Source organism: Scatophagus argus, chromosome 24 (genome assembly GCF_020382885.2).
Source record: "Scatophagus argus isolate fScaArg1 chromosome 24, fScaArg1.pri, whole genome shotgun sequence".
Lineage (NCBI taxonomy): Eukaryota > Metazoa > Chordata > Actinopteri > Scatophagidae > Scatophagus > Scatophagus argus.
The window spans coordinates 1,213,921-1,239,618 of record NC_058516.1 but is presented as its reverse complement, the minus strand read 5'-3'; the positions used below and the strand labels follow the sequence as shown (position 1 = coordinate 1,239,618).

Sequence of the window (25,698 nt, the reverse complement as noted above, 5' to 3'; positions counted from 1 at the left end):
ATTACTGATAATGGACACCGATTGAGTAGTTCACCGCCCGTTAAATGCAACCTGCACATTAGAAACAAACGACAGGAGAAACACGGAGTGTGGTCATGCAGTGCCTGACTATGACCACACGATGGCGACTGTAACACAGCCTCTTCTCTTGCTTTCATTGTTTAATGTTTGTGCCTGTGAAACATTCTTAAACTATGTGTGTAAGGAAATGAGAGGGCAGGAAAGTTTAGTTCATAGCAGAAGACAGGATTTATCTTCAATTGGTCCCAGAAGTCTGGTCTGATCCTCTCAAGCAGTCATGGAAGCAGCAGATAAATCCCAGAGCCAACTTCGTGCTTTTTGTCTCTTTTAAATTTGTGTGAATGTCAACTCCTGGCCAGAAATGTGACACTCAGCTCTCTCCCACAGACTTCGACCGATAGGACCTGCTATTGTTCCAGGATTTGGTCTGGTCCAGAATGAGATTAAGACTTTATCAGCCAACCCCAAATACATAATGAAGGTTTAATCTGCTTCCAGACCAGTGAGGGAGCTCATCTGGGCTTTCGTCATCTCATCAGTTGATGTTTCACTGTGCTGGAGTTTTACCAACTGCAGAGCCAAAGTCAAATTTAAAATCAGTCAGGTTGCAGCCACTCGAATCAAGACCTTTAAACTAAATATGAAGCAGCCTGAGCTCTGAGACAAACGTTACACCTGGACAACACACCACAAACACACAGAAGTCACGAAAGATTTGCCGTCTTCAATTTCTATGAGCAATATCTGAGAAACCAAATGACTCAAGTATTTAACAAGAAAATCAATCAATACAACAAATGTAAACGTTCCCCTGATGGAAACACAGCCAGCATCACTTCATTAAGACCGCATGCTGTTATCCCATTTATCTGTTGATGGAGGGGAAGTAATCAGAATATCACGGCACAGAGTAAACCTGGTAGTATGAATACAAAATAAAACAGCAAGATACTTCACTGATGTCTGCAACATCTTCAGACTGCATACTATCACATTATCTCTTAACCTCTAAAAGGAAACACAAGACAAGGAGCAGCTTTATGATCTTTTATTCATTTGCACCATTAAAAACAAAACAAACTCATGTAGCTCGCTGGAATGTGCAGAACTGAAGGAATGAGTTCACTATTGCTTAACAAACCACATGTTGGAGTTTGGCTTTTCTTTCTGGGCAGGTGGACTGTCATGAAGCCACAGCAAGTTAGAGATGTTTCAGGGATCTAGTATTCTTCACCTTCATCCTCCTCCCCGACACTGTCGGTTCCCACCTCTTCATAGTCCTTCTCCAGGGCAGCCATGTCCTCTCTGGCCTCTGAGAACTCTCCCTCCTCCATTCCTTCTCCCACGTACCAGTGGACGAAGGCCCTCTTGGCGTACATCAGGTCGAACTTGTGGTCCAGTCTTGCCCAGGCCTCGGCGATGGCGGTGGTGTTGCTCAGCATGCACACGGCCCTCTGCACCTTGGCCAGGTCTCCTCCAGGAACCACAGTGGGAGGCTGGTAGTTGATGCCCACCTTGAAGCCTGTGGGACACCAGTCCACAAACTGGATGGTGCGCTTGGTTTTGATGGTGGCGATAGCAGAGTTGACATCTTTGGGCACCACATCACCACGATACAAAAGACAGCAGGCCATGTACTTGCCGTGACGGGGGTCACACTTCACCATCTGATTGGCTGGCTCAAAGCAGGCGTTGGTGATATCAGCCACTGAGAGCTGCTCGTGATAGGCCTTCTCTGCTGAGATAACCGGGGCGTAGGTGGCCAGAGGGAAGTGGATACGAGGGTAGGGCACCAGGTTGGTCTGGAACTCCGTCAGGTCCACATTCAGGGCTCCATCAAAGCGCAGGGAGGCGGTGATGGAGGAGACGATCTGCCCAATCAGCCTGTTCAGGTTGGTGTATGACGGACGCTCGATGTCCAGGTTCCTGCGGCAGATGTCATAGATGGCCTCGTTGTCCACCATGAAGGCGCAGTCTGAGTGCTCCAGGGTGGTGTGGGTGGTCAGGATGGAGTTGTAGGGCTCCACCACAGCTGTGGACACCTGGGGGGCTGGATAAACTGCAAACTCCAGCTTGGACTTTTTGCCGTAGTCAACAGAGAGACGCTCCATGAGCAGAGAGGTGAAGCCAGAGCCGGTTCCTCCTCCAAAGGAGTGGAAGATCAGGAAGCCTTGGAGACCCGTGCACTGGTCAGCCTGAAAAGTGTTCAAGACATTTAAACCACATTGATCAAAACAATATCAAAATCAACAATACACACAGATGCAACTCGTTCAGAAAAGTCTAACTCACCAGTTTACGAGTCCTGTCGAGAACAAGGTCAATGAGCTCCTTGCCAACTGTGTAGTGACCACGAGCGTAGTTGTTGGCTGCATCCTCCTTTCCTGTGATCAGCTGCTCGGGGTGGAACAGCTGACGGTAGGTTCCTGTGCGGACCTCATCTGAGGAGCAACAAAAACACTGGCTTAGACTGATGCTCCATTTCACTCAGAGCTGGAATAATCTACAAGTTGACTGTGTAACAACTTTGTTGTAAGTTCAGACACAGCCTGAATAAATACAAATCAGCAAAAAGGAAGTAGTATAATATTGTTTTTACCTATGACAGTTGGCTCCAAGTCCACAAAGACGGCCCGGGGAACATGTTTACCAGCTCCAGTCTCACTGAAGAAGGTGTTGAAGGAGTCGTCTCCTCCTCCGATGGTCTTGTCGCTGGGCATCTGACCGTCCGGCTGGATGCCGTGCTCCAGGCAGTAGAGCTCCCAGCATGCATTGCCCATCTGGGCTCCGGCCTGGCCGACATGCATAGAAATACACTCACGCTGTGGAGGGAATAAAAAAGAAAAAGACGAGTGTTATTTTCTCACAAAAGTGGCAGTGTGTTAATATCCATTAGTGTAAAATTGTGTCCCTTTCCATCAGTTTTCATATGATTACACATGCAACGTGAGCTCATTTAGAACTGGTACAGGAGGACTGATGGGACTGCATGTTTCAGTACAGCTCCTTCTCTGCAGAGCACTGACTGACCCAGATCACACATCAACTGGTCCCCAGAGCCTCGGTGCTGGTCTGTCCTGATGTGGTCTGATTTGAGTTTTATTTAAAGACGCATCACTGCAGCACTTTAACTGTCCAAATGTCTGCGTCACCAGTATCTTTATTAGCCGCTTTTGTAAATGAGCAGTTACCTTCTTTCCGTCTGAATGTGGCACCCAGACAACCTTTCTGTAATATCTTTCACTCACTAAGTATTTGGTGCCTGCTTATTTTCATCATATTCCAGCGTCGGTTATCTGCTTTTATAACGCATTTCAGGCGTTGATCTTTTCCAGTCCTTAGCCCCAGGTTACACTTTCGGCAGGCTTCATGAAACCTGCCTGCTGAGTCACATGGCGGCTTGCGGAAGGCCTGAAGCGAGTCTAATCTGCCTTCCTGCCCCTCCCAACCAGACAGCACTAACAGGTCAGTGAATAAAAGCAAAAGACCTGACGGGGAGGGGAGTTAAAAAAATTCCATGCAGGCAGGAAGTTCTCTTCGACAGCCCCGCATACTACCGCAAAGTCGGGCCTTTGTGAGGCGTTCACGGACAGGGCGTTATCTGATGGCGCCTTCCAGTTCAGACTGAGAAAATGCCCTTTTGCAGTTTCAGTCTGCATACGTGGCCACACGGTCTTACACAAACTAGGGATTTATGTCGAGGGTAAGACGTGAGTTACAATATTTAAAACGTATAAGTTTAGCGATGTAAAGCTAATGTTCTCACCCATTTTGTTTGAAACTGCGCCAGCAGTTTGGCCTGGATCCACGTCACCCGAGTTAACATTACGTCCGTACATGTTATTATAACCGAGAATCAAATTTAAGCTAATTTAGCAGAACTAAACGGACTATATCGCTATATATTTACTAACAAAATTAGTAAGGCTAGATTTAACAGCACAAAAGCATTTCGTCTCTAAATTGTGCTCTTCTTCTTCTGACAGCAGCAACGCTCAGCCTTTAACTTATATTTTAAAAACACTAGTAGTATTCTAAATGTATTTTGTATCGACACTCACCATTTTTATGACTGTGTTACTCCTTCTCGCCGACGTCGAAGAATCGGTTGCTGGAGGTAATACTGGAGCCGGGGAGGGGAGCCGGTCTTATTTATACTTTTTCAAGGAGGCGGGGCTAAAGCGGCAGTTCAAATTTCCCCTCGGCGGGAGAAAACGTTAGCGCTGCTGCATTCAGGTGCGGCCCGAAAAATTACAGTTCAGCGGCTTTCAACGCTGAAAACAACGTAAGGTGAAGTAAGACCCAGCAGCTATCACTTGAAGTTACCAACAGTTGTATAAGGTTCTCTCAACATTAGGGAGTGGCACCTGAAGGCAGCATAACTTTCCAGTGAATCCAGTGGCTCCATTTCTCATACACATTGATCAGGCTGACCCAGTTCATTTTTTATTCACAGTTAAGTTAACTGAACCTCAATAAAGGTATATCACTGACAAGTTTGTGCTAAATCATGAATAAAAAAGAGTAACTTAAAACTTTCTTGAGAAGACAGAGGGTTATTCAATTCAGTCTTCAAGAACACACATAGTTATAGCAGTAGTAACTGATTATCTAAAATTCCTGAGTTTTTTTCTGCCTGCTATGAGGAAGAATGGAGTTAAATATTTGTTCCTTTTCCATGAGTTAATGAAGCATGACATGGCTGAGGGCTTTGTTGTGTTATATTGTGATATACAACAAAGCAAACCAATGTAATGTCTCATGTCGTTTATTGTTTCATGTGTTAATGTTTATTGTTTGCACACAAAGATACAGAGAAAACATGATATTTTGACACTGTATTTCTCTTCATTTCTCCATGGTTTCTGTCAGATGTAAAATATCACTGAAAATTTGAAATAAAACAGACTGTTCCTGTACAGCGCAGCCTTACATTGGTAATGGTAATACAGAGGGAGCTGTTCTGCAGCATAGCACTGAAGGGAGATAAATATTCGGTGGAATTTTAGCACCTGTCGACATAAAGCACAAGTTTGCATTTCAACAGAAGCTAAATGTCACCATGACTGCCAACAAGACCAGTTAATTTTTGCACAAGGAAAAAATGACCATCAAAAGTTCATGAGATGCACCGTTTCACAAACCGTATGTTTTTACATGAGTGGCTACAAGAGGCTTCAGTACGCTTCAAACTCATGTTCTAGTGTCCATTAATGTTTGGAACTTTCTGAAACAACATATTCTTCAGTTATGACCACTACAGACAGCAACTGACATCATTTTTTGTGGAAACATAAGAAACAGAGATCAACAACATAACAGAGACCTGACATTGTGGATCGTAGTTTGCTTGAAGCACACTGACACCGTCAAGGAATTCAGTCAGTGTTGGTTTTGTTTTTTGGTTCAAACCTAATATTCTTCACCTTCTTCTTCTCCTTCGTCCCCGATGGTGTCAGTTCCCACCTCTTCATAGTCCTTCTCCAGGGCAGCCATGTCCTCTCTGGCCTCTGAGAACTCTCCCTCCTCCATTCCCTCTCCCACGTACCAGTGGACGAAGGCCCTCTTGGCGTACATCAGGTCGAACTTGTGGTCCAGTCTTGCCCAGGCCTCGGCGATGGCGGTGGTGTTGCTCAACATGCACACGGCCCTCTGCACCTTGGCCAGGTCTCCTCCAGGAACCACAGTGGGAGGCTGGTAGTTGATGCCCACCTTGAAGCCTGTGGGACACCAGTCCACAAACTGGATGGTGCGCTTGGTTTTGATGGTGGCGATAGCAGAGTTGACATCTTTGGGCACCACATCACCACGGAATAACAGACAGCAGGCCATGTACTTGCCGTGACGGGGGTCACACTTCACCATCTGATTGGCTGGCTCAAAGCAGGCGTTGGTGATCTCTGCCACTGAGAGCTGCTCGTGATAGGCCTTCTCTGCTGAGATAACCGGGGCGTAGGTGGCCAGAGGGAAGTGGATACGAGGGTAGGGCACCAGGTTGGTCTGGAACTCCGTCAGGTCCACATTCAAGGCTCCATCAAAGCGCAGGGAGGCGGTGATGGAGGAGACGATCTGTCCAATCAGCCTGTTCAGGTTGGTGTAGGTGGGACGCTCGATGTCCAGGTTCCTGCGGCAGATGTCATAGATGGCCTCGTTGTCCACCATGAATGCGCAGTCTGAGTGCTCCAGGGTGGTGTGGGTGGTCAGGATGGAGTTGTAAGGCTCCACCACAGCTGTGGACACCTGGGGGGCTGGATAGATGGCAAACTCCAGCTTGGACTTTTTACCGTAGTCAACAGAGAGACGCTCCATGAGCAGAGAGGTGAAGCCAGAGCCGGTTCCTCCTCCAAAGGAGTGGAAGATCAGGAAGCCTTGGAGACCCGTGCACTGGTCAGCCTGCAGTAAAAACAGTCCATGTTTAGTGACTGATGATCCGTGAAGTGAAATTTGAAATAATTGCAGGAAAACTGACCAATTTACGAATCCTGTCGAGAACAAGGTCAATGATCTCCTTGCCAATGGTGTAGTGGCCACGAGCGTAGTTGTTGGCTGCATCTTCCTTTCCAGTGATCAGCTGCTCAGGGTGGAACAGCTGACGGTAGGTTCCTGTGCGGACCTCATCTGTTATCAGAAAAAACTGACAATGAAATTACATGTTCACATGTTCAACTCGCTGTTGAGAGATCCATTCCAATAATTTTGCATTCTAAATGTATCTGGAGCCAAGAAAATGATTTTATGACCTCACCTATGACAGTTGGCTCCAAGTCCACAAAGACGGCCCGGGGAACATGTTTACCAGCTCCAGTCTCACTGAAGAAGGTGTTGAAGGAGTCGTCTCCTCCTCCGATGGTCTTGTCGCTGGGCATCTGACCGTCCGGCTGGATGCCGTGCTCCAGGCAGTAGAGCTCCCAGCATGCATTGCCAATCTGAGCTCCAGCTTGACCAACATGGACAGAAATACATTCACGCTGCAAGAACAAATGGTTCAGGTGTCAAGAACGTCTGGTGCACATATTTTAAAAATTCCACAATACACTTCGATAAAAAAAAATAATCATTAACGTAATCAGCAGGACCACTGGGTATTCCCCGAATTAAAAACAGTTTCTTTGTCAGTGGCATTTTAATATTCAGTGTTTCTGACATCAGTTAAAGTTAGCTCATTGGTTAAGATCATGCAGTAAGTCCAGTGCTACGGTGTATTTCCCTGACAGAGTCACTGCTAAGCCCCATTGACACCTAACAGAGCCAAGCCCATCATTCAGCACACAGTAATCTCAAAACGTGGTTGCAGGAACATTTTAAAAAGGCACCAAAGAGTGTGTCTCACTTCAGGTAAGTAGGAGAAACATTAAAAAGTCCATCAAAAGCCAATCCAGACGTGTAACTGGACTACAGAATGATATAATTGCAGCTCTAAAATCTAATCGGTCTCCACCTGGCAGAAAGAAAGATTTATGCTTTCAGGTGGATAAGTTTCATTTTCTCCGTCAGACACAAGCTGCCTCTTCAGCTGTTACGGTCAAACTCAGACCAAAAAGCAGCACACAATATGTGGATAGAAAACTGGGGTCTCTTTTTGAGGTGTTTTTTTGTTTTTGCCTAACTTATGTAAGATTGCTCATATGTGCAACTTCAAAACAGAAAAAATAGGTCCTCACCATGTTTGCGTTCCGTTGAAGCAGTCCCTCGTTCACCTGAGATGAGTGGCTGGGGATGTTATGTTGAGTGTACGCACACAGCAAGCTGTTTTATAGAGCAGCAGCGCCAGGCAACAGCCTGGCGTGTTGTGGTAACCGGAGGACCCGGAGAAGCAAACACCACATCCTTTGATGAAAGACGAGGAGGAGGAGCACAAAGAAGAAAATCACCTGGTATGCACCCCTGCTCAGATCCAAGGAACCACGTCTGTTGTTCCACAAATGAGTAACCACCAACAACGACCGGAGTGGCTGTGATATTTGACCCATAACTGCTGTCACTCTCCTCCAGTTTCACATTTTAGACTGAAGGCATGTTTGCAGTTGTGAGTGCACATTGAACAGGCAGGGCTTCTAACTTGCACAAGGACACTTCAGCAGGCTGTTGTTTGCCTGCTGTTTGGATGAAACTCATGATCTTTCTGTTAGCAGATAAAAACAGGTTTGTGTACGTGACAAATGACTCTCCTAATGGAGCAGTGCTCAAATTAAAACTTGGTCCTGTTAGCATGGCACATGTGTAGCCTGTTTTCTTATCTTGCAGAGGACAGAAAGCAGATACCCCCACAGAGTGACCTGAATCGGCTTTTGTTACAGATAGCGGCTGCACCGCCACTTTGGTCGACATTCATTTGCAATGCAAAGGTGCCTGACTGCCGGGGGATAACATTAGAGCAAACTTCTCTCAAAGGCAGGTGACATTTGAGATCAGCGTTTCTTCTTCCAGCGTGTTACAGAGCACTGATGTATGTTATAAATTTCCACTGAGTTTTATTCCCCCACAGAAAGATACAGAGTCTTTAACTTCCTCACGAGAGACAAAGCTGTGAAGAAATCCTAATGAGTGACTATTGTGTTCACGTCAATGTATTCTATTGTTTGAGCTCCAGAGTTTCTGATGCTTCAGCTCTGCGTCTGAAGGTAACTATAGAGATGTAATGACAAACTGCTTTCTTCTGCCAGAACACACTCAGATTTCGTTTCCTTAGTTACTCTTGTTTGGTCTCAGATGTCAGCTCAGAGAGTTGTGTGTGCGTTGCGCTAAACAGCAAACACTCACACTGCTGGATCACTCACAGAGCGAATTAGAGAAACAGACCGTCAGCACACAATGAGGATGTGGTCGCTGCAACATTCCTGTGAGGCCCCTCATTGTCACAAGACAGAACTTATCAGCTTTTCCAACAGATTTGAGCACAAATAAAATAGAGAAATGCTTTGCAGTTTGGGTTTATTTTCCATGTTGTGTAAAATGTGTAAAATCAATGAGTAAAATCGCTGCAGTTCTGTGAGAACTTAAATACAATTGCGGTTGAGTTGAGTTTATACATTTAATAACTTTTGTTCAGCTCTTAGTACTGCTCCCCTTCCTCTTCCTCTTCTTCGTCCCCAATGGTGTCAGTTCCCACCTCTTCATAGTCCTTCTCCAGGGCAGCCATGTCCTCTCTGGCCTCTGAGAACTCTCCCTCCTCCATTCCCTCTCCCACGTACCAGTGGACGAAGGCCCTCTTGGCGTACATCAGGTCGAACTTGTGGTCCAGTCTTGCCCAGGCCTCGGCGATGGCGGTGGTGTTGCTCAGCATGCACACGGCCCTCTGCACCTTGGCCAGGTCTCCTCCAGGAACCACAGTGGGAGGCTGGTAGTTGATGCCCACCTTGAAGCCTGTGGGACACCAGTCCACAAACTGGATGGTGCGCTTGGTTTTGATGGTGGCAATAGCAGAGTTCACCTCTTTGGGCACCACATCACCACGGAATAACAGACAGCAGGCCATGTACTTGCCGTGACGGGGGTCACACTTCACCATCTGATTGGCTGGCTCAAAGCAGGCGTTGGTGATCTCTGCCACTGAGAGCTGCTCGTGATAGGCCTTCTCTGCTGAGATAACCGGGGCGTAGGTGGCCAGAGGGAAGTGGATACGAGGGTAGGGCACCAGGTTGGTCTGGAACTCCGTCAGGTCCACATTCAAGGCTCCATCAAAGCGCAGGGAGGCGGTGATGGAGGAGACGATCTGCCCAATCAGCCTGTTCAGGTTGGTGTACGACGGGCGCTCGATGTCCAGATTCCTGCGGCAGATGTCATAGATGGCCTCGTTGTCCACCATGAAGGCGCAGTCTGAGTGCTCCAGGGTGGTGTGGGTGGTCAGGATGGAGTTGTAGGGCTCCACCACAGCTGTGGACACCTGGGGGGCTGGATAGATGGCAAACTCCAGCTTGGACTTTTTACCGTAGTCAACAGAGAGACGCTCCATGAGCAGAGAGGTGAAGCCAGAGCCGGTTCCTCCTCCAAAGGAGTGGAAGATCAGGAAGCCTTGGAGACCCGTGCACTGGTCAGCCTGCAGGAAAACAGTCCATATTTAGTGACTGATGATCCGTGAAGTGAAATTTGAAATAATTGCAGGAAAACTGACCAATTTACGAATCCTGTCGAGAACAAGGTCAATGATCTCCTTGCCAATGGTGTAGTGGCCACGAGCGTAGTTGTTGGCTGCATCCTCCTTTCCAGTGATCAGCTGCTCAGGGTGGAACAGCTGACGGTAGGTTCCTGTGCGGACCTCATCTGTTATCAGAAAAAACTGACAATGAAATTACATGTTCACAAATTCAGCTTGCTGTTGAGAGATCCATTCCAATAATTTTGCATTCTAAATGTATCGGGAGCCAAGAAAATGATTTTATGACCTCACCTATGACAGTTGGCTCCAAGTCCACAAAGACGGCCCGGGGAACATGTTTACCAGCTCCAGTCTCACTGAAGAAGGTGTTGAAGGAGTCGTCTCCTCCTCCGATGGTCTTGTCGCTGGGCATCTGACCGTCCGGCTGGATGCCGTGCTCCAGGCAGTAGAGCTCCCAGCATGCATTGCCCATTTGGACACCAGCCTGACCGACATGAACAGAGAGGCACTCACGCTGAACAAAATAAAGGTCTAGTTAGTAAGGTCTTGAATTTGCACATTGGGATCAAATCTGCTCCAAGAAAACAAGAAGTGTGTGCTTGAAAGGTGTGAAGCTGCAGAATCTTACCATGTTTCCAAATTCCTGCTGCTGACTTTGTGTCTGTCAAGACTTCTCCAGTCCTTATATCCTTCTAACACTATGGTAACAAGCTTTGTTGTCAATAGATGAGGGGTTAACTGGGTTCAGCAGAGGGGAAAAGCCAATAATTCAGCTGTGGAAAACATTATGCAAACGTACTCCGTCACACATCAATAACCCTTCTTCCTGCACCAAGATAATGTATAACTCTGACCCCCACATATGTCAGGCACGCAGAACTCATTCGAGTCTCAGGCAACAGTGTAAACAGTGTGTTGTTTGAGTATTTGTGGAGTACACTGAGACTAATGACCTCGATGCTCTGTGGGGGGCTGAGGTTTCCATGGAGACCCGCTACAGGCAGTGAGGGAGAATCAGTGAAACCCCAAACTATTTGTGTTTAGAGTTCTGCATACGTTGAACAAATCCTTCTCATAGAGTACAAACAGATTAGTCACTTTTTCTTTCTGGCCTTTTGGGGTGCGTAGGCTCAGGACAGCTGGGAGTACGGTTGTGCAGCAGTGGGCTAAGATATGAGCAGGTGACAAACTGCCTGGCCTGCTCCCTCACCGCTGCTTGCTTTGGAGCAGAGGAGACCTGCCTCCCCTCCCCTCCCCTCCCCTCCCCTCCTGCAGCCTCCCTCCCCTCCCCATGAAGGCCTGGCCGGGCTGCTCTGTTGTGTTTTCCACATGACCGAGTGTCCTGTTGTTACAGACACGTCAGAGCTCACGCTGCTGTTATTGCATGAGGCTCAAAATGTCTGCAGCGATGTAGACTCACAGAACAACAACATGACGGACATGGCCTGGTTTGGCAACTGGTGCTAAACTCATTCATACACAAACCACGCTCAGTTTGTTAACATTTGATCATAATAAGTGAGCATCACTTGCATTTTGAACCAGTAAAGCTGAGGAGACAACACGTCACTGGTGTTCTGCTGAAGAGGACCTCTCTATGATGGACTGACATCACTTCAAACCACCACCTGCTGCTGTCCAGAGGAAACACAGCAGGATGTGAGTGCTTACATCTTCATTAATACTAATTAATACTTAAAGTACAAATGGTGGACATAATGACTTCACACGAGGAAGTTACTGATGGACCCAGTGTTCATCCAGGCTCGTGTGATTTCTGTCCATCCAAATGCTCTGTGATGCATATTTTAGTATCCTAAGAAATAAGAATTAATAATTATTCTCTTTTATCCTTGATTAAAAAGACCCCCAAAAAAGACTGTAAGTGATATCCAGTCATAAAGAAAATGTCCCAGGATGAAGTAAAGAGTACAACATACAACACATCCACACAACACATGATGCCTCATTCATTTTTAATGGAACCGGTTTGATCCAACAGATGATGCTTTTGTCACCACTTGGACTGACTCCTGACTCACATGAATTGCACACAGTGTAAAAATGCCTTTCGTGTGGGTTTAACGTCTTGAACTGGAAAACATTTGAAATATCTGAGCCTCAGATTGTCATTTAGCTTCTTGTATCACAGTTGTGGGTTGCGATTTCTACCGGAATAAAACCCTGAAGACAGCGAACCAGAGTCACTTCAGTCCACGAGACGGAGAATCAAAGCCAAGTGAAAAATGCTTATAAGAGTTCAATAACATAAATCTCCTCACTAAAGTCAGCGATGGGAAAACAATCAGCGGCTGAATTTGATGACGAGGTTTCGCATCTTATCCATCAATGAAAATATGAGTCAAAAATCGAAATAAAATCTTATGTGCATTAGAAAATTTAAGCCACACGTCAGGTCATGTACTCAAAATGGCCAATAAAATAAAAGAAAAACTACTGTTCCCTTCCTCCATTCCTACAAGCCCAAGAAACCGTAACGCATTCTGACAATGCAAGGCAAAGCCCTGCTTGGTTTTCTGCCGGGCTTAACTCCAGGACACCTGCGCTCTTCAGCCAATCACAGCCACATTTCACACAGCGAGCCCACCTGGTGTCCCACGGTTGATTATGTTCCAAAGTAAATGACAATACAAATGCAAATGCTTCATGCAAGGAAACATACATTTTTCAAAAGCCGCTGACAACACACAACATAAAATATTTTGACGTTCACACAATACATCCATGATTTATTTCTTAAATACTGCCAACACGTTGTTTTGTGTTTTGCTCGAGTTCAGCAAGAATATAAATAATTAAGGACAAGAAATAAAAATAAATGAATTTTAACTCAATTGAACTGAAGCGCTTCACACTCTTCAGATTGTAACTACATGATTTGATTTTTTGACTGTTTGAGAGACGCTAACTGGCACTGTTTTCAGCTCCTTTTGTATCACAGCCACCGAGATGTCATCGTGTTTCAGAACACATTTGTGACACGTTTTGTTGTCTAAATACACATTTAGTGACGGTTCGACCACGTCTTGACCAGATAAAGACATCGGAGGAGTTCAGGGCACAGGAGGAGGAGCAGGAGCCTCAAACCTTCTGAGTAAAGTTCTCAGGGAAAACTCCTTTGGCTGAAACATCTTTGTTCTGCACCCAGTGAGACTCTTTCACGCCCATGAGCCAGCCATCGTCCTGCGCAAGGACAGAAGACAAATTCAGCTTCACTGCAAACACTTTTCACATTTCTTAAAGCTCCAAGTGTGTGGGATTCAGTGGCATCTAGTGGTGAGACTGCAAACACCCAAACACCTGCTCATCAGGGTTGTCAAAGGCCAAAGTCAGCACAACATCTCCGGTCTTCAGCTCCAGCTCGTCGCCGTCAGTGGCAGCGTAGTCATGTATCGCCTTCACCTGGAGCAAAAAATACGGCCAGAAGCAAAGTTCTGACTCAACATGAAGGCAGTAAAGCAGAATCTCACTGAGAAGTCAAACAACCCAATCGTCTCACCTTGTAGAGGAATCCTGGAGGGAGTTCAGTGTCTGAGCCATTGGTCACTGCACCCTGTGGCAGAACACATGCAGAGAAGCTCCCAGTTAAGGAAGTCAAAGAAATGGCTGAGAAATTCTGATGCACTAAAATGAAAAATGAATTTACAGCAGAAAAGGAAAAAGGAAAGAAAGAGGCTGCTTTTTTGTGGCTTGTACAGAATCTGAGGGATCCTTCATTTCCAGGTTCAAACCCGTGATGGCACCTGCCTCCCCATCCATCTGACCCTACCTGGGCCTCTCCATCATCACCCCAGCCGCCCTGTTCCACCTGAGCGCCATCATCGTCCCAGTTGGGCTCGCTGTACGACTGAGCAGCGTAGCCTCCGTCGTAGTTCCAGCTCTCCTGAGTCTGAGCTGCTTCTGCCTCATCCCAGCAGGGCTGGTCGTAGCTCTGGGTGTTGCCTTCATCATAATCCCAGTCCCCCTGGGCCTCCTCTGGGTACTCGTCATCATCAAGCTGGGGCTGCCGCTCTGCAGCCGTGTTCTCTTGCTACAAAAGGTCAGGGGTGGTGGGGCAGTGTGGCAGGTTTCAAAGCAACAGAACAGGCAGGTGGAAGGAAGGGAGGAAGAGGAGCAGTTGGTTTGAAAGTGTCGGGTCACAACACGGGGTTTGTGAGGAATCAAAAAGCAGAAGGAAGGAGGATTTGATGACAAAAGTTTGATCCAGCTGGAAGTACACTGTAGATATGGAAATACAATAAGCGTCGCTGTGGCAGTTTTCCCATGAGGGAAGCTCGTAACTGCATCTATTTTCCTGTGTTCTGCTGTGTGTGATGACAGAAAACACCAGAGGAAGGAAGTCCAGTTGTCTGCTAAGAGCGAGGAGTCTGTGCTTACCCACGAGTCCCAGGATGGCGCCTTCGGTGGGGCAGGAAGAGACAAGACAACGAGTGAGATGACAGCGCGCAAGAAGCCTTCGTCAAAGTCTTCGCTCACACATAAGAAATCAACGCAGAGGCCACTCTTTCAAAACCCGAGAATATTTTGCAGCTTTTAACTTGAAACACGATGATTTTCAGCAGTTTTGCCTGGAGGTTTCTGATCATCAATACATCTGATCGGCTAATAAGTAGCAAACATCTGCATTCAAAATGAAGCTGAAAGGGCATGCACATGCAAAGGATGTGTTCAGGTTCAGATCAGAACTATGGGCTTATGTGATATAACACTCACACAGAGATGATGTTTACATGCAGTCTACAATTCGTTCAAGTCCTAAAAGTGAAAACATCAGTCCTTCAGCTGTGACAGAACTCCACCCACCCACCTTCAGAGCTTCAAATGTGGTGGGCTGTAATACCTCTACATCCCAATCCAGCAGGTTTACCCCTGACCAGGACTCAGACTGCTTCATACACACATACACACACACACACACACGCGCACACACACACACTGGGGTTAGGAGGGTGTGCTATCTGGGAGGGATGAATGCCGTCGATGTGAAGTAACCACTTGTTGCACTGAGTGAAGCGTGTGATCCATCCCACTAAAGCCCTCTTCTTCCCTGCGACACAACAGAACAATCAGCCTGACCTGCTGCGTCGATGAGGCCGTGGCGTCTGTGTTAGCGTCAGGCTCCGAGGCCTCGCCCTCCAACAGGTCGACATGCTGCTTCCTCTGGTCCGGAGACGGCGTGAGTCGGGGCGGAGGCCGACTGGGAGGAGGACCGGGCCTCTGCCCCACCAGGAGGGTTAAACCAAAACCACACGACACACACGTGCACGCGTGCGTAAGCAGTGAGGCAGACAGAAACACACACACACATTAGTACACACAAAACGACGGATGGTAGTTTTTCATTCCAGCAACCGCAGTTTGAGACGCTCTCAGCCAATCAGAAAAGGACTTCCTGGAGGCATTCTGTCCGTCAGCCCATCATCTGCTTCCTCTTGTTCTCCTTTGATTTTATGCTGATGGTTTCCGTTGTATGAAATGTGCTGAAAGCTTCTTTTTATCCTGATGTATTCTTGTGCGGTACATTCACCTAAAACATGTGGTTTAATACAAACGGTTTACACATTCATGAGGATCAGCTGTCTCACTGTACCTTTGGTGGTGAGCTGGCTGATTCGCTGTGGTTGGCTTCCTCACTGAGAGAAAGAGGAAGAAACATGAACAAATGGAAGAAAATGGGGAAAAAAGCATGAAAACCGGGAGAAAGAAATCACAAAGATTAACTGCTCATCACACATGCAGCTCGCAGCTTCGTCCACATGAGGGCGACAAAACGCTTTAGACAAACATCGACTGTTTATCACCAGGTTAACCTGCAGTGACACACGGCAGGCGTCAAGCTTCCAGAGCAAAACGTGCACAGGACGACATATACAGACTGTTAATGACAGGTATCAGCAAGCCAGGAGGCAGACAGGAAGTGCTGCATGAGTTAGAGAAGCAGACAGGATGCAGGTTTCCATCCCAGACCTGCAGAGGAACCCAGAAAGGACTGTGTGACCTCTGCTTTATAACAGCAAAGCAAACTGTAACGTGTGCGTCATGTAACTTGTTCCAGAGTGCATTACAGGTCAGATTCATGTTAAACTCAAGGGTGGGCACTGAAATCCCCACACTCTAACAGCTAGTTAACTGTTTGGGTTTACGTGCTTTATGACTTTATGTGCATAAAATCACAACTTCTCTCTCATAAAAATATTATTTTAAAATTGTAACACAATGACTTCACTTCTTCTACAAATTACAACCTTTCTGACTTCCAACTTTAGTCCAAAAATCCCAGCTTTTTATTTTTTACTGACACTCGGTTGTAGAAAACATTTTGAACATTTCAGCTTTATATTCACTGCACTTTAAATCCCCTTGTCACAGGAAACAAGCAACAAGCTTTCAGTGAAGCAAAGTGCTGCATGCTCAGCCTGGGTGGGTCACGCGAGGATTCGAGGGCAGCACAGTTTACCTCTTGGCACCGTCTCCTGTCTTTGCTGCTGCAGCACCAGCTTTTCTGCAGTAGGGGGCGTCGTGGCAGACGTTACTCTCATGTGTTCTGCATGTCGCTAAAACTTTCAAATCTAAGAGTGTCACACTGAAAACTCTGTGCTGTTCACTTACTTGAGCTGCCGCTGCTCCTCCAGTTTGGTCATGATGTCGTTCAGGTTTTGGGTGAGCTGAGGAGACGCAGAGCAGACGCTGATCAATACATCCACCGATCGCTTCTATCAGGCCGATCAATCACATGTGAACAGCCTGACTCACCTTGCCCATTTCCCTGTGGAACTTCTCCTGATGACCTGCCAGACTCTGGAATGTGTTAACATAGACGCCAACACGACTGCACGTGCGCACACACACACACACACGCACACACACACACACACACACACTTAGACATTTGGACAGCGTCATCATTAAAGATGACATCCCAGAAGAAAGAAAAAAGTGTCTCACCTGTCCCACAGCGCTGGAAGTTCGTCTTGTAATTCCACGTTCAGCTCCTCGAAAATCTTCTGAGCTCGGCCCAGGTCCTCCTCTGCCTGCACACACACACACACAGAATAATAATAAGAGTACAGTGTGTGTGTCTGTAACACACGGCATGCAGTTGTTCATGAGCAGGAGTGCATGCAGACAAACACACACAGGGTTTAATAACTACAGAATGACCCAACTGTGACTGAGGATGCAGAGAGACTAAAGGGCCAATCCTGTCAAATGCGCCCACAACTGACATTAGCACAACACGAGTCTGGGATCAAATTGTAGTGAGGCCCCCGACACACGATCAGCGAGAGTCACGATTTAACACGACTTCCACGCTGTTTGGTATGATCGTGTGCAGAAAGCCTGAGGGGGCCCAGGCTGACGGATTGCAAGGGTGAGGACGGGTGGGGGGAGTCAGTGATGAACCAGAATGTCACCTGGTTGTAGGAGAGGTTAGTCTGAGCCACCTGGTGGGCTGATATCAAACCCTGAGCCCAGCTGGGAGCCGCCATCTCCAACAGGGCTGCTGGCTAACCACACACACCATGCAAGAGAGAGGAAGAGGGGGAGGGAAGGGGTGGGGGGGTGAGGGACGGTGAGAGAGAGGAGGAAGAGAGAGGGAGAGAGAGAGGGAGAGAGGAGGGGGAGAGGGAGGGGGAGAGAGAGAGGAGGAAGAGAGAGGGAGAGGGAGAGAGGAGGGGAAGGGAAGGAGAGAGAGAGAGAGGGAGAGAGAGAGGAAGAGAGGAGGGGGGGGAGAGGGAGAGAGGAGGAAGAGGGAGAGGGAGAGGGAGAGAGGAGGGGGAGGGAAGGAGAGAGAGAGAGGGAGAGAGAGAGAGGGAGAGAGAGAAAGAGGGAGAGAAAGAGGGAGAGGGAGAGAGGAGGAGAAAGAGAGGAGAGAGAAGGAGAGAGAGAGGAGGGAGAGAGAGAGAGAGAGGAGGTTTGTCAATTCAAGACAAACACAAACATGTTAATTAACAATCAGTTTAGCAATTAGTAATCAGTTATAATCCACATAACGAGCATCAATTAGCTGACAAATTCCAAGTAACGCAGTAGTTTTATGACTTCAGGTGGTCTGAACTGCCTGCTTGTACCACTTTAAGTCAAAAACTGTTCGGTAAACTTTAGCATCAGCAGCAGAACAAGTGCAAACACACACAGACACACACACACAAACAGTGGTTCATCAGCCTCCACACACATGCACACACACGCACACACACTCGCGGTTACCTTGGCGATCTTGGCCTCGTCCTTCTTCTTTCCTTTCTGTAAGGAGGCAAAGTGATGCCTGGCGCTGTCGAAGTCCACCATCTTCCTGTCACGCTTTGCTATGCGAGCCTGCAGCAGAGCTCAGGTTAGCCACGTCAACCACAGGAAATCTGTCGCGCTTTATTTTGAAGGAGAAAAACCTCAGGAGGAGTCAGGCGGACTCACGTCGAACTGAACAGACCCTGCACTCTCTGCTGCGAGGGGACGGAGGGGAAGGACAGCAGCGGTGGATGCATCCACCCTCAGCCCTCAGCCTCCCCCCCTTCACATCTCCTACAGGATCTTTACTGCATGAGGATGAATCACAAGTGTCCATCACGCACTCACCTTGATGTCAGGAAACTGAGTCAGGTACGTGTCCATGGGGCTCAGAGATTTTTCTGTGATGCTCTGGTGATAATCCAACCACAGAGTGTCTGTGTCCTGAAACGCACAGCACACACACTTCGCATCACAACACGGCCGAGACGAAATCCACTTTCACCCGCTGCAGTCGGGGATCTGGACTCGGCTCTGTCCCTCTACGTCACCTCTGACTCTGTCGGCTACAATTACTTTCTAATTCACTCATTTACGGACACGAAACAAATCAAAACAAACATGTCTTCTATTATCCATATACAGTGGAGGAAGAAGACAAAGTAGCAGTACTACAGCGTACAAATACTGCATTCAAACTGAAGACTTCAGTAAAAGTTAAAAAATATCAAAGTACCAAAAGTGCTCATTATGCAGAATGGCAGACAAAAGGCCCATTTCAAAATAAAATGTCTCATATTAATGGATTAGTGTATACTGCTGAGCAGTTTAAAGGGACAGTTTGTGAAATAATTGCCAGAATTCAAAGGTAGCACCAAACGTATGGCTCATCGCTGCAGTTATGGCTGCTGTGAATGATCCAAATGTGCAAAGCAACTTCAACTGCAGTCAAACGTAGTGAAGTAAAGCATCACGAAATGGAAAGAAAGTCAAAGTACCTTAAAACTGTACAATACTTCAGTACTCCTGCTGTCAAGAGACTAACTCTAACATCATCAGCTGATATTCCTGCATCACTGCAGAGCTGAGCCAGCGTTCCCCACATGGAGCCAAACTGGAACTGATTAAACATCAGAGTTTCCCTCGGGATCAATAAAGTATCTATCTATCTATCTATCTATCTATCGCTAGAATATCTCAGGCTGACAGCAACATCTTCACTGCTCCGTGTGAGGGAAACACCGACTGCTGTCTGCGTTTTACCTCCAAGTTATTGTCCATCTCCTTCTCTATCATCTCCTTCAGGACGGAAGGAGAGACGCATGCAGTTAAGAGAAAGAAAGTGTGTTAGCAGGAGGAGAAAGAAGGAAAAGACACAAGGTCTCCCTAAAGGGACGGACAGGACAGGAGGAGGACGTCGGTCAAACGGTTTCCAGCTCTCACCTCCGCCAGCGTGTCCATCTCCTCTTTGCCAAACCAGTCGGGTTCGTACATGTCGGCCAGGCAGTCCTGCAGCCGCCGCGACGCGTCATGCATCGCTGAAACACACAGAAACACACTCGGTCACATCGAAGACGGGCGGCAGGAAGTCGTTCCTGCTGCCAGCGGGGAGCATCAGCACGTTCAGCTGGAACTGTCGACTCACTTTTCACCGCCGCCAGGTAGGCTTTCAGGTCCTTGTGCAGTTTGGTGCCTTCGGCCTGAGAGAGCAAACAGAAGACGAGAATAAAGAAGTGAGCTCACACAGGAAGCAGTGGAGGACAGGGAGCTGACAATCAGAAGGTCATCTGAGCCTTCACAATCATAGAACATCACAGCATGTGGACATGTCCTCTCAGCTCTCTGTTGAATAAAGACACAAAGTCCCCCTGAAGAGACTCTGAGAAGCACTCAGGCTGCTGACCATCTGCTTGTTGAAGTTGGCCACCATCTCCTCAAACGCAGCGTCTCGGGTCTCGTCTGCTTTGCCGAGCTTCTGCAGGACCTGCAGGGGACACGACAGGAGGACACGATTAACCAGAAACCAGCCTGTGGGCCTGTCTGTCCGCCGAGTCCATCTTTTTGACATGCAACACTGTTTACTGCTTCTTTTCTTTCATTATATTTCACACGTTTAAATATCAAGCACATTTTAACACTGGGATCCTCTTATTTTCACTGCAGTGAAGGAGGGACTGGAGGAAGAGGAGGTGACGCCGTTGGCTTGGCTGTTGTTTGTTGGAGAAGGTCACCTAATCTGATCTGACTCAGACTGGACGAGCCTCCATCGCCACCACCTGCTGCTTTAATCCTGTGACGGACACACAAACCTCCACCGACACGCCGGCGGGGACTTCCCCGCTGCTGCAGCACACACACCTGCTCGGCGAGCGCTCACACACTCCCGGACAGAGTGTGTTTATAGCTCTCACAGCGAGACCTTCGCTCAACGTCCCACATGAGTATTGTTGGCTACAAAGCAGTAAAAGTACCAAAGGTGCAGTTTACCGCTGTAGCTGCTACAGTCAGCTCTTTTTGTCCACCGGTTCCCAACCTGAGGGGTCGGGCCCCTTCAGAGGGGCACCAGATAAAGCCGAGGGGTCGCCACATGATTGACAGGAGAGGAGAGAAGTTATTGTTCACGTTTCAGGGAGAAGTTCAGCTCGTTTCATCAGTCGTGTCTATTAAAACCTGGACCCATATTTGGACGCCACAGCTGGCACATCCTTCACAGCCCTCAGTGTGCGTCGGCTCATTGTGTGCCACTCAAATGCCTCACGGTGCATTCAGGTGACTGTTGTGAACTCTGGAAAGAACACGAGAACCAGCTGCAGTCACCTGTGTGGTCATGTCACTTATACTGTAAATCCAGGTGTAATGGAACATACTTGGGTCTGTAAGTGTGTGTGTGTGTGTGTGTGTGTGTGTGTGTGTGTGTCGTCCGGCACCCGTTGGTGTTTAATTTCAGCCCCCAAAATACACCCGCAGCACACACAGGCTGTCTGTGGGGTATTAACAGTGATGAGGAGGAGGGGCAGGAGGGCTAAAGATAGCGACACCACCCCTACACACACACACACACACACACACACACACAGCCCCGCCCACTGCACTGAGGCATGCTGGGAGTCCTGGGGAGGGAGGGAGGGACAGGTGTGCAGGCCAAGCAGGGCCACTTCGAGGTTTGTTAACTTTGGATTCAGATTACTCAAAGCGCCGTTGTGGAATGTAACTGAACACATTCATTTACTATACTGAAGTACTATAAGTACAAATTTGAGGTACTTGTACTTTACTGTTGGCATTTTCACACACAAAACATATTGTTAGTTAATAAAGTACGACGTTTTGTCAAAGTTTATTTGTAATCACGTTGTGAAGGTGTGCTTTGACAGTTCTGGGACAAGGTGTTCACGAAGCGGCTTCAGGGAGGAGGTCTGAGGAGGTCTGAGGAGGTGCGATGGGGGCTGAAACCTTTGACTCCCAGCACCACGCCGGGGTCTCCGGCTGCTCTCTAAAGGGCACCACCACATCCGGATTCCACCGAGGGGAATCTTCCCAGCATGCCGAGCGGCACAGCTGACCGATTCGTCAGCGGCTTACATTACATCACTATGACAACCACGGCAGCACCAGGAGAGAATCAGGATTATCCCGTCAATTATGACAAACAGAAGTGAGGAAATGAACCTTCAGGGTCAACTTGACAAAACCAAGTTTGTCCTGCTCGTCTGTGCTGCGGCGTCCACACGGCTGGACACTTTAAATGATTAAAAACTGTGCACCAACAGCGAGCGCCTCGGCAACAAGGCCGCATGTTTTCCATCTCGACCGACTCTCAGCGTTTTGAACGTCTTCCTGCTTCCTCACCGGACAGGACAGATGCTGCAGTGCAAAAACACAAAGTGAGCGAGCACAGAGGTGGAGGCGGGTGGAGGGGTGGAGGGCGGCGTGCCAGCAGACAGACAGCTGAAGCCGACGCTCCCCTCCTCCACCTCCAGCGGCCTTCACGGGGAAGATGATACTCTGACCTTCGGCTTTACTCGCAGCAGCCCTTCAGCTCAGCGTCGCCCGAGAGCCCGTCGAGGCTGCAGAGGAGTCCAGCTCACACTTTCCTACATCTTTTCTACTTGATTTCCCCAACACGACAAGACACCTCGAATTCTCAGTGTGGGACTCCACTGTGGGGTTTCATGACGGTTTAAAGGATTTCAGAAATACATTAAGTTAACTTAAAAACACTCTGGACAGTAAAGATGACGGAATTCTCTTCAGTTTTATGCATATTTATGCTTTCTTACAAAACACCAGGTGTCATAAGTGTGTGACTGCAGAATATAAACTCTGCATTTTGATCCACGGCCCCAAACGTCATTCCAGAGCTGACAGGAAGCCTTTTGGAAACATTTTTCATCACTTCTGGCCAAACGCGAGCTGATTTTGAGCTCTCGTCTCGTCGCTCACCTCACGTCTTGTTCTTGTTGGTGAATTTGATTCACGGCTTCTGACTTCCCTTCTTTAATATCAACACGTCCTCCTTTCATGACTGCTTACCGTTTCCTGCTTGCTGGCTCAAAAGCCAATCACATTTCACCATGGATCTCACATTAACCGTGCTGAACACCTGACTGTCCCATAACAGTGTGTGAAACAGGAAAATAAGGAGCTTCGCTGTGGAGTCAAGCGTAACCTGCTCCTGAGTAAACTGTCACACTGAGGCTGGAGGAACGTCGCTCAGGGATGTCATTTCATTCAGCAGGGAGCTACAGCTGCTATTTAAAGTTCATTCAAGAGCTGCTGGAACGACCGATCACGCAGCAAGAAAGTCAGCGTGGAAACTTTTCAAACTTAGCGTAAAATAAATGTCAGCTCTTTGAGGAAAGCCAGACCGTTTCCTCCCGTTTGCCGTCTATATGCCGAAACAGACCGATCACTTCCTGGTTGTGACTTTACGGGTTACTTGGTGTAAATATTTCTTGTTGACAACAGAAGGTTGGTGTTTTCCAAATATCCTCATCAATGACAACAACTCGTTCAATGACTTTCAATGCCCACATGTGTAACATTCTAATAAAAATATACTTTATTCTGGTCATTCAGGACAGAGCCAGGCTTCCCCCAGCTTCCAGTCCTTATGCTAAGCTAAGCTAAGCTAAGCTAAGCTAAGCTAACTACCTCCCGCCCTGCCCTGTCTGTCCTCACACACACACACACACACATACAGCAGACTGATATCGACCTGCTCGTCCAACTCTGAGAGGAGTCAAACACCCGCAGTTCACAGAAACGCAGCACAGTTCCTTTAACCAAACCTCACTGTGATTTGTGACGCTTTTAGAAAACACAACAACTTTTCAGAAGGAGGAGAAACCGTCACAGAAGCTTTTTGAATCTGCCGGCAGGAATGAGCAGGTCCTCATCGGGAGGGGTTAGCATCACAGCATGAGCTATGAGCTATGAGACGTTTCTGGGGTTCAAACTGGAAACACGTGCAGCACAAACTGGGACATAAAGACGGACAAAGTGAGGAGAATATGCTGTCTGAATATGAAACCTGGCTGGCTGACGGCTCTCCTGGTGAGCCACTGAGGTGATTAGAGGGTAAAACCTCAGCAGGCTTAAGCAACAAGAGTGATTAGGACAGACAATAATAACTCGGAGACAGAAAGCTGGACGCACTCTGTTGATCGGGTTTCATTCTGTCAGCTCGTCCTTCTGTCCACACAGAAACGTCTAAAAGCCAAACAACAGGAGCCGTCACTTCCTTTTGCTCTTTCTTTTCTTCATCTAAAAGCATAAAAATCACCAAAACAGCAAAGCTTCCACCATACAGCCTTTACATTAAGACACCCGAGTACATTTTAACCACATGCACTTTCTGTTTTTTTAACCTTTAAATGATTTTTGAAATGGTGCATTTTGATGGAGCTTCTTTAGCACTTCAGAACTTTTACTTTGAAATTCTTCCACTTGAAACTAACGACTCTGTCACCACCGACTTTAACTTAAAATGAGTTTCATTTTTTAATTAAAGCACAAAGTCGGTGTTGTCTTTGTTAACAGCAGACTGCAGTATATTAAGGAGTTTAATTGGCTTTTCTGTGCGGACTGAAGGAAGTTTAAGGAGTAGAAACCCCTTAAATGTAGTGCTGAAGCTGTCCCTGCTTTTCATCTTCATTAATTAAACATGGACTGATTGGACACCTTCACCTTCAAAACTCCTTTAACCACGCAGAAAACCCATTAAAAGCGCTGCGTCATTATTAAAGCAGACATTTAAGGGTAAAACTTAAGGGATTTGGTTTCATACTGACACTTAAGAGGCAGTTGAAGTCTGCCTTTATTTAGAGATTAGTCTAAAATGAGGACTTTAAGGTGTTATTAAAGGGTTCTGTGCACAGTGTACCAGGCCTGACCCCATTTTGTCTTGGAGGTTCATCTTTAGGTTATGCAGCCATGAGTTTATTACAGCTCATGTGTATGACAAGTTTACTGATCAACGTACGTAATCTACGACACACACACGCAGGGAATGTCGTTAAATGTCACAGGGTTGACTCCACGTTAGGGGTTCAGGTTCAGGTGGAAAATGGCCTGCTGATAACAATAAAACTATCCATTGATTAGCGCGTTAAACCTGCCTTCGGTTCCTGCCTAAACGCGTCGTACCTGCAGGCAGAAGCTTGAGGTTTTGGGTTTCATGGTGACTGAATGAGAACTTTACCTTCTCCTGCGCCCTGGTGAGCCTCTTCTGGACGCTGATGGCCAGTTTCCCGGCGGTGACCCCTTTCCCGGTCTCGGCCATGTCGAGGGCTCCCCGGACGAGCGACGGACAAGAGGAAGACGAGACACGGGGGGGGACAAGTGTGGCTGAAGGAGACCCTTCCCTGGAAACCCCGACTTCGGCTCGCTGCGCGTAACTCTAATCCCCGTGACAGCTTCTTAAAGGTGCCAGTGCGTAATTCAGTCCGGCTCGTGTGAGACAAAGCAGAAGAAACAGCAATGAAAAGCAGGAGGACTTTGGAAGACCGACTGCAGGGACAGGTTGAGATGTCGGCCCGGTCTCGGCTCTCACTCCTAATTGATGCAGCCTTGAGGGCGATGTGGAGGGATATTGGGTTTCCCCCTCAGTCATCCTCTTAAAGGCGCAGCAGGTTGTTATTATTAGCCGACATCTGTTGCATACATGCAACTGGTGTGCTGCTGTCTTTACCCACGGCCTTATTTAAGCGCTTTCCAGTCAGATATGAGGGCTAAATCAGTCCCGATCCCCTCCGGACACACACCTGCTGCTGCTCACGCGGGAGGCCTGGAGGTGTCGGCAAAGGTGCGTTCACGTGCCACAGGTAGAG

General features: G+C 47.6%; 3 protein-coding genes across 15 annotated transcripts; all 3 read right to left on the bottom strand.

The window, feature by feature from the left end:
- Positions 1-1,054: 1,054 nt before the first annotated feature.
- LOC124055713 (tubulin alpha-1D chain-like) lies at positions 1,055-10,864 on the bottom strand. 3 transcript variants are annotated; one of them, XM_046382791.1, is made up of 5 exons: positions 10,746-10,862; positions 10,409-10,631; positions 10,133-10,281; positions 9,131-10,057; positions 1,055-1,289 (listed from the first exon to the last, which is right to left on the bottom strand). In XM_046382791.1, exons 1-5 carry the CDS (start codon positions 10,746-10,748, stop codon positions 1,242-1,244), a joined length of 1,350 nt encoding a protein of 449 aa, XP_046238747.1. In that variant the 5' UTR covers positions 10,749-10,862; the 3' UTR covers positions 1,055-1,241. The 3 variants fall into 3 exon arrangements, with proteins under 3 accessions (XP_046238747.1, XP_046238746.1, XP_046238745.1); XM_046382790.1 differs by lacking the exons at positions 9,131-10,057; positions 10,133-10,281; positions 10,409-10,631; positions 10,746-10,862 and adding exons at positions 2,314-2,462; positions 2,621-2,843; positions 4,083-4,226 and having other exon boundaries at positions 1,055-2,216; XM_046382789.1 differs by lacking the exon at positions 1,055-1,289 and having other exon boundaries at positions 8,936-10,057; positions 10,746-10,864.
- On the bottom strand, positions 4,769-7,852 carry LOC124055714 (tubulin alpha-1A chain-like). The gene is made up of 4 exons (XM_046382792.1): positions 7,683-7,852; positions 6,767-6,989; positions 6,491-6,639; positions 4,769-6,414 (listed from the first exon to the last, which is right to left on the bottom strand). Exons 1-4 carry the CDS (start codon positions 7,683-7,685, stop codon positions 5,434-5,436), a joined length of 1,356 nt encoding a protein of 451 aa, XP_046238748.1. The 5' UTR covers positions 7,686-7,852; the 3' UTR covers positions 4,769-5,433.
- A 1,212-nt stretch (positions 10,865-12,076) lies between the features above and the next one.
- On the bottom strand, positions 12,077-25,642 carry bin1b (bridging integrator 1b). 11 transcript variants are annotated; one of them, XM_046382775.1, is made up of 19 exons: positions 25,071-25,611; positions 20,271-20,351; positions 20,013-20,067; positions 19,811-19,905; positions 18,716-18,811; positions 18,350-18,457; positions 17,554-17,646; positions 17,084-17,169; positions 16,892-16,967; positions 16,748-16,803; positions 16,596-16,640; positions 15,729-15,771; positions 15,215-15,364; positions 14,946-15,023; positions 14,516-14,536; positions 13,908-14,168; positions 13,638-13,691; positions 13,439-13,540; positions 12,077-13,321 (listed from the first exon to the last, which is right to left on the bottom strand). In XM_046382775.1, exons 1-19 carry the CDS (start codon positions 25,149-25,151, stop codon positions 13,220-13,222), a joined length of 1,683 nt encoding a protein of 560 aa, XP_046238731.1. In that variant the 5' UTR covers positions 25,152-25,611; the 3' UTR covers positions 12,077-13,219. The 11 variants fall into 11 exon arrangements, with proteins under 11 accessions (XP_046238731.1, XP_046238732.1, XP_046238736.1 ...); XM_046382776.1 differs by having other exon boundaries at positions 15,215-15,355; positions 25,071-25,607; XM_046382780.1 differs by lacking the exon at positions 17,554-17,646 and having other exon boundaries at positions 25,071-25,642.
- Between the last annotated feature and the right edge of the window lie 56 nt (positions 25,643-25,698).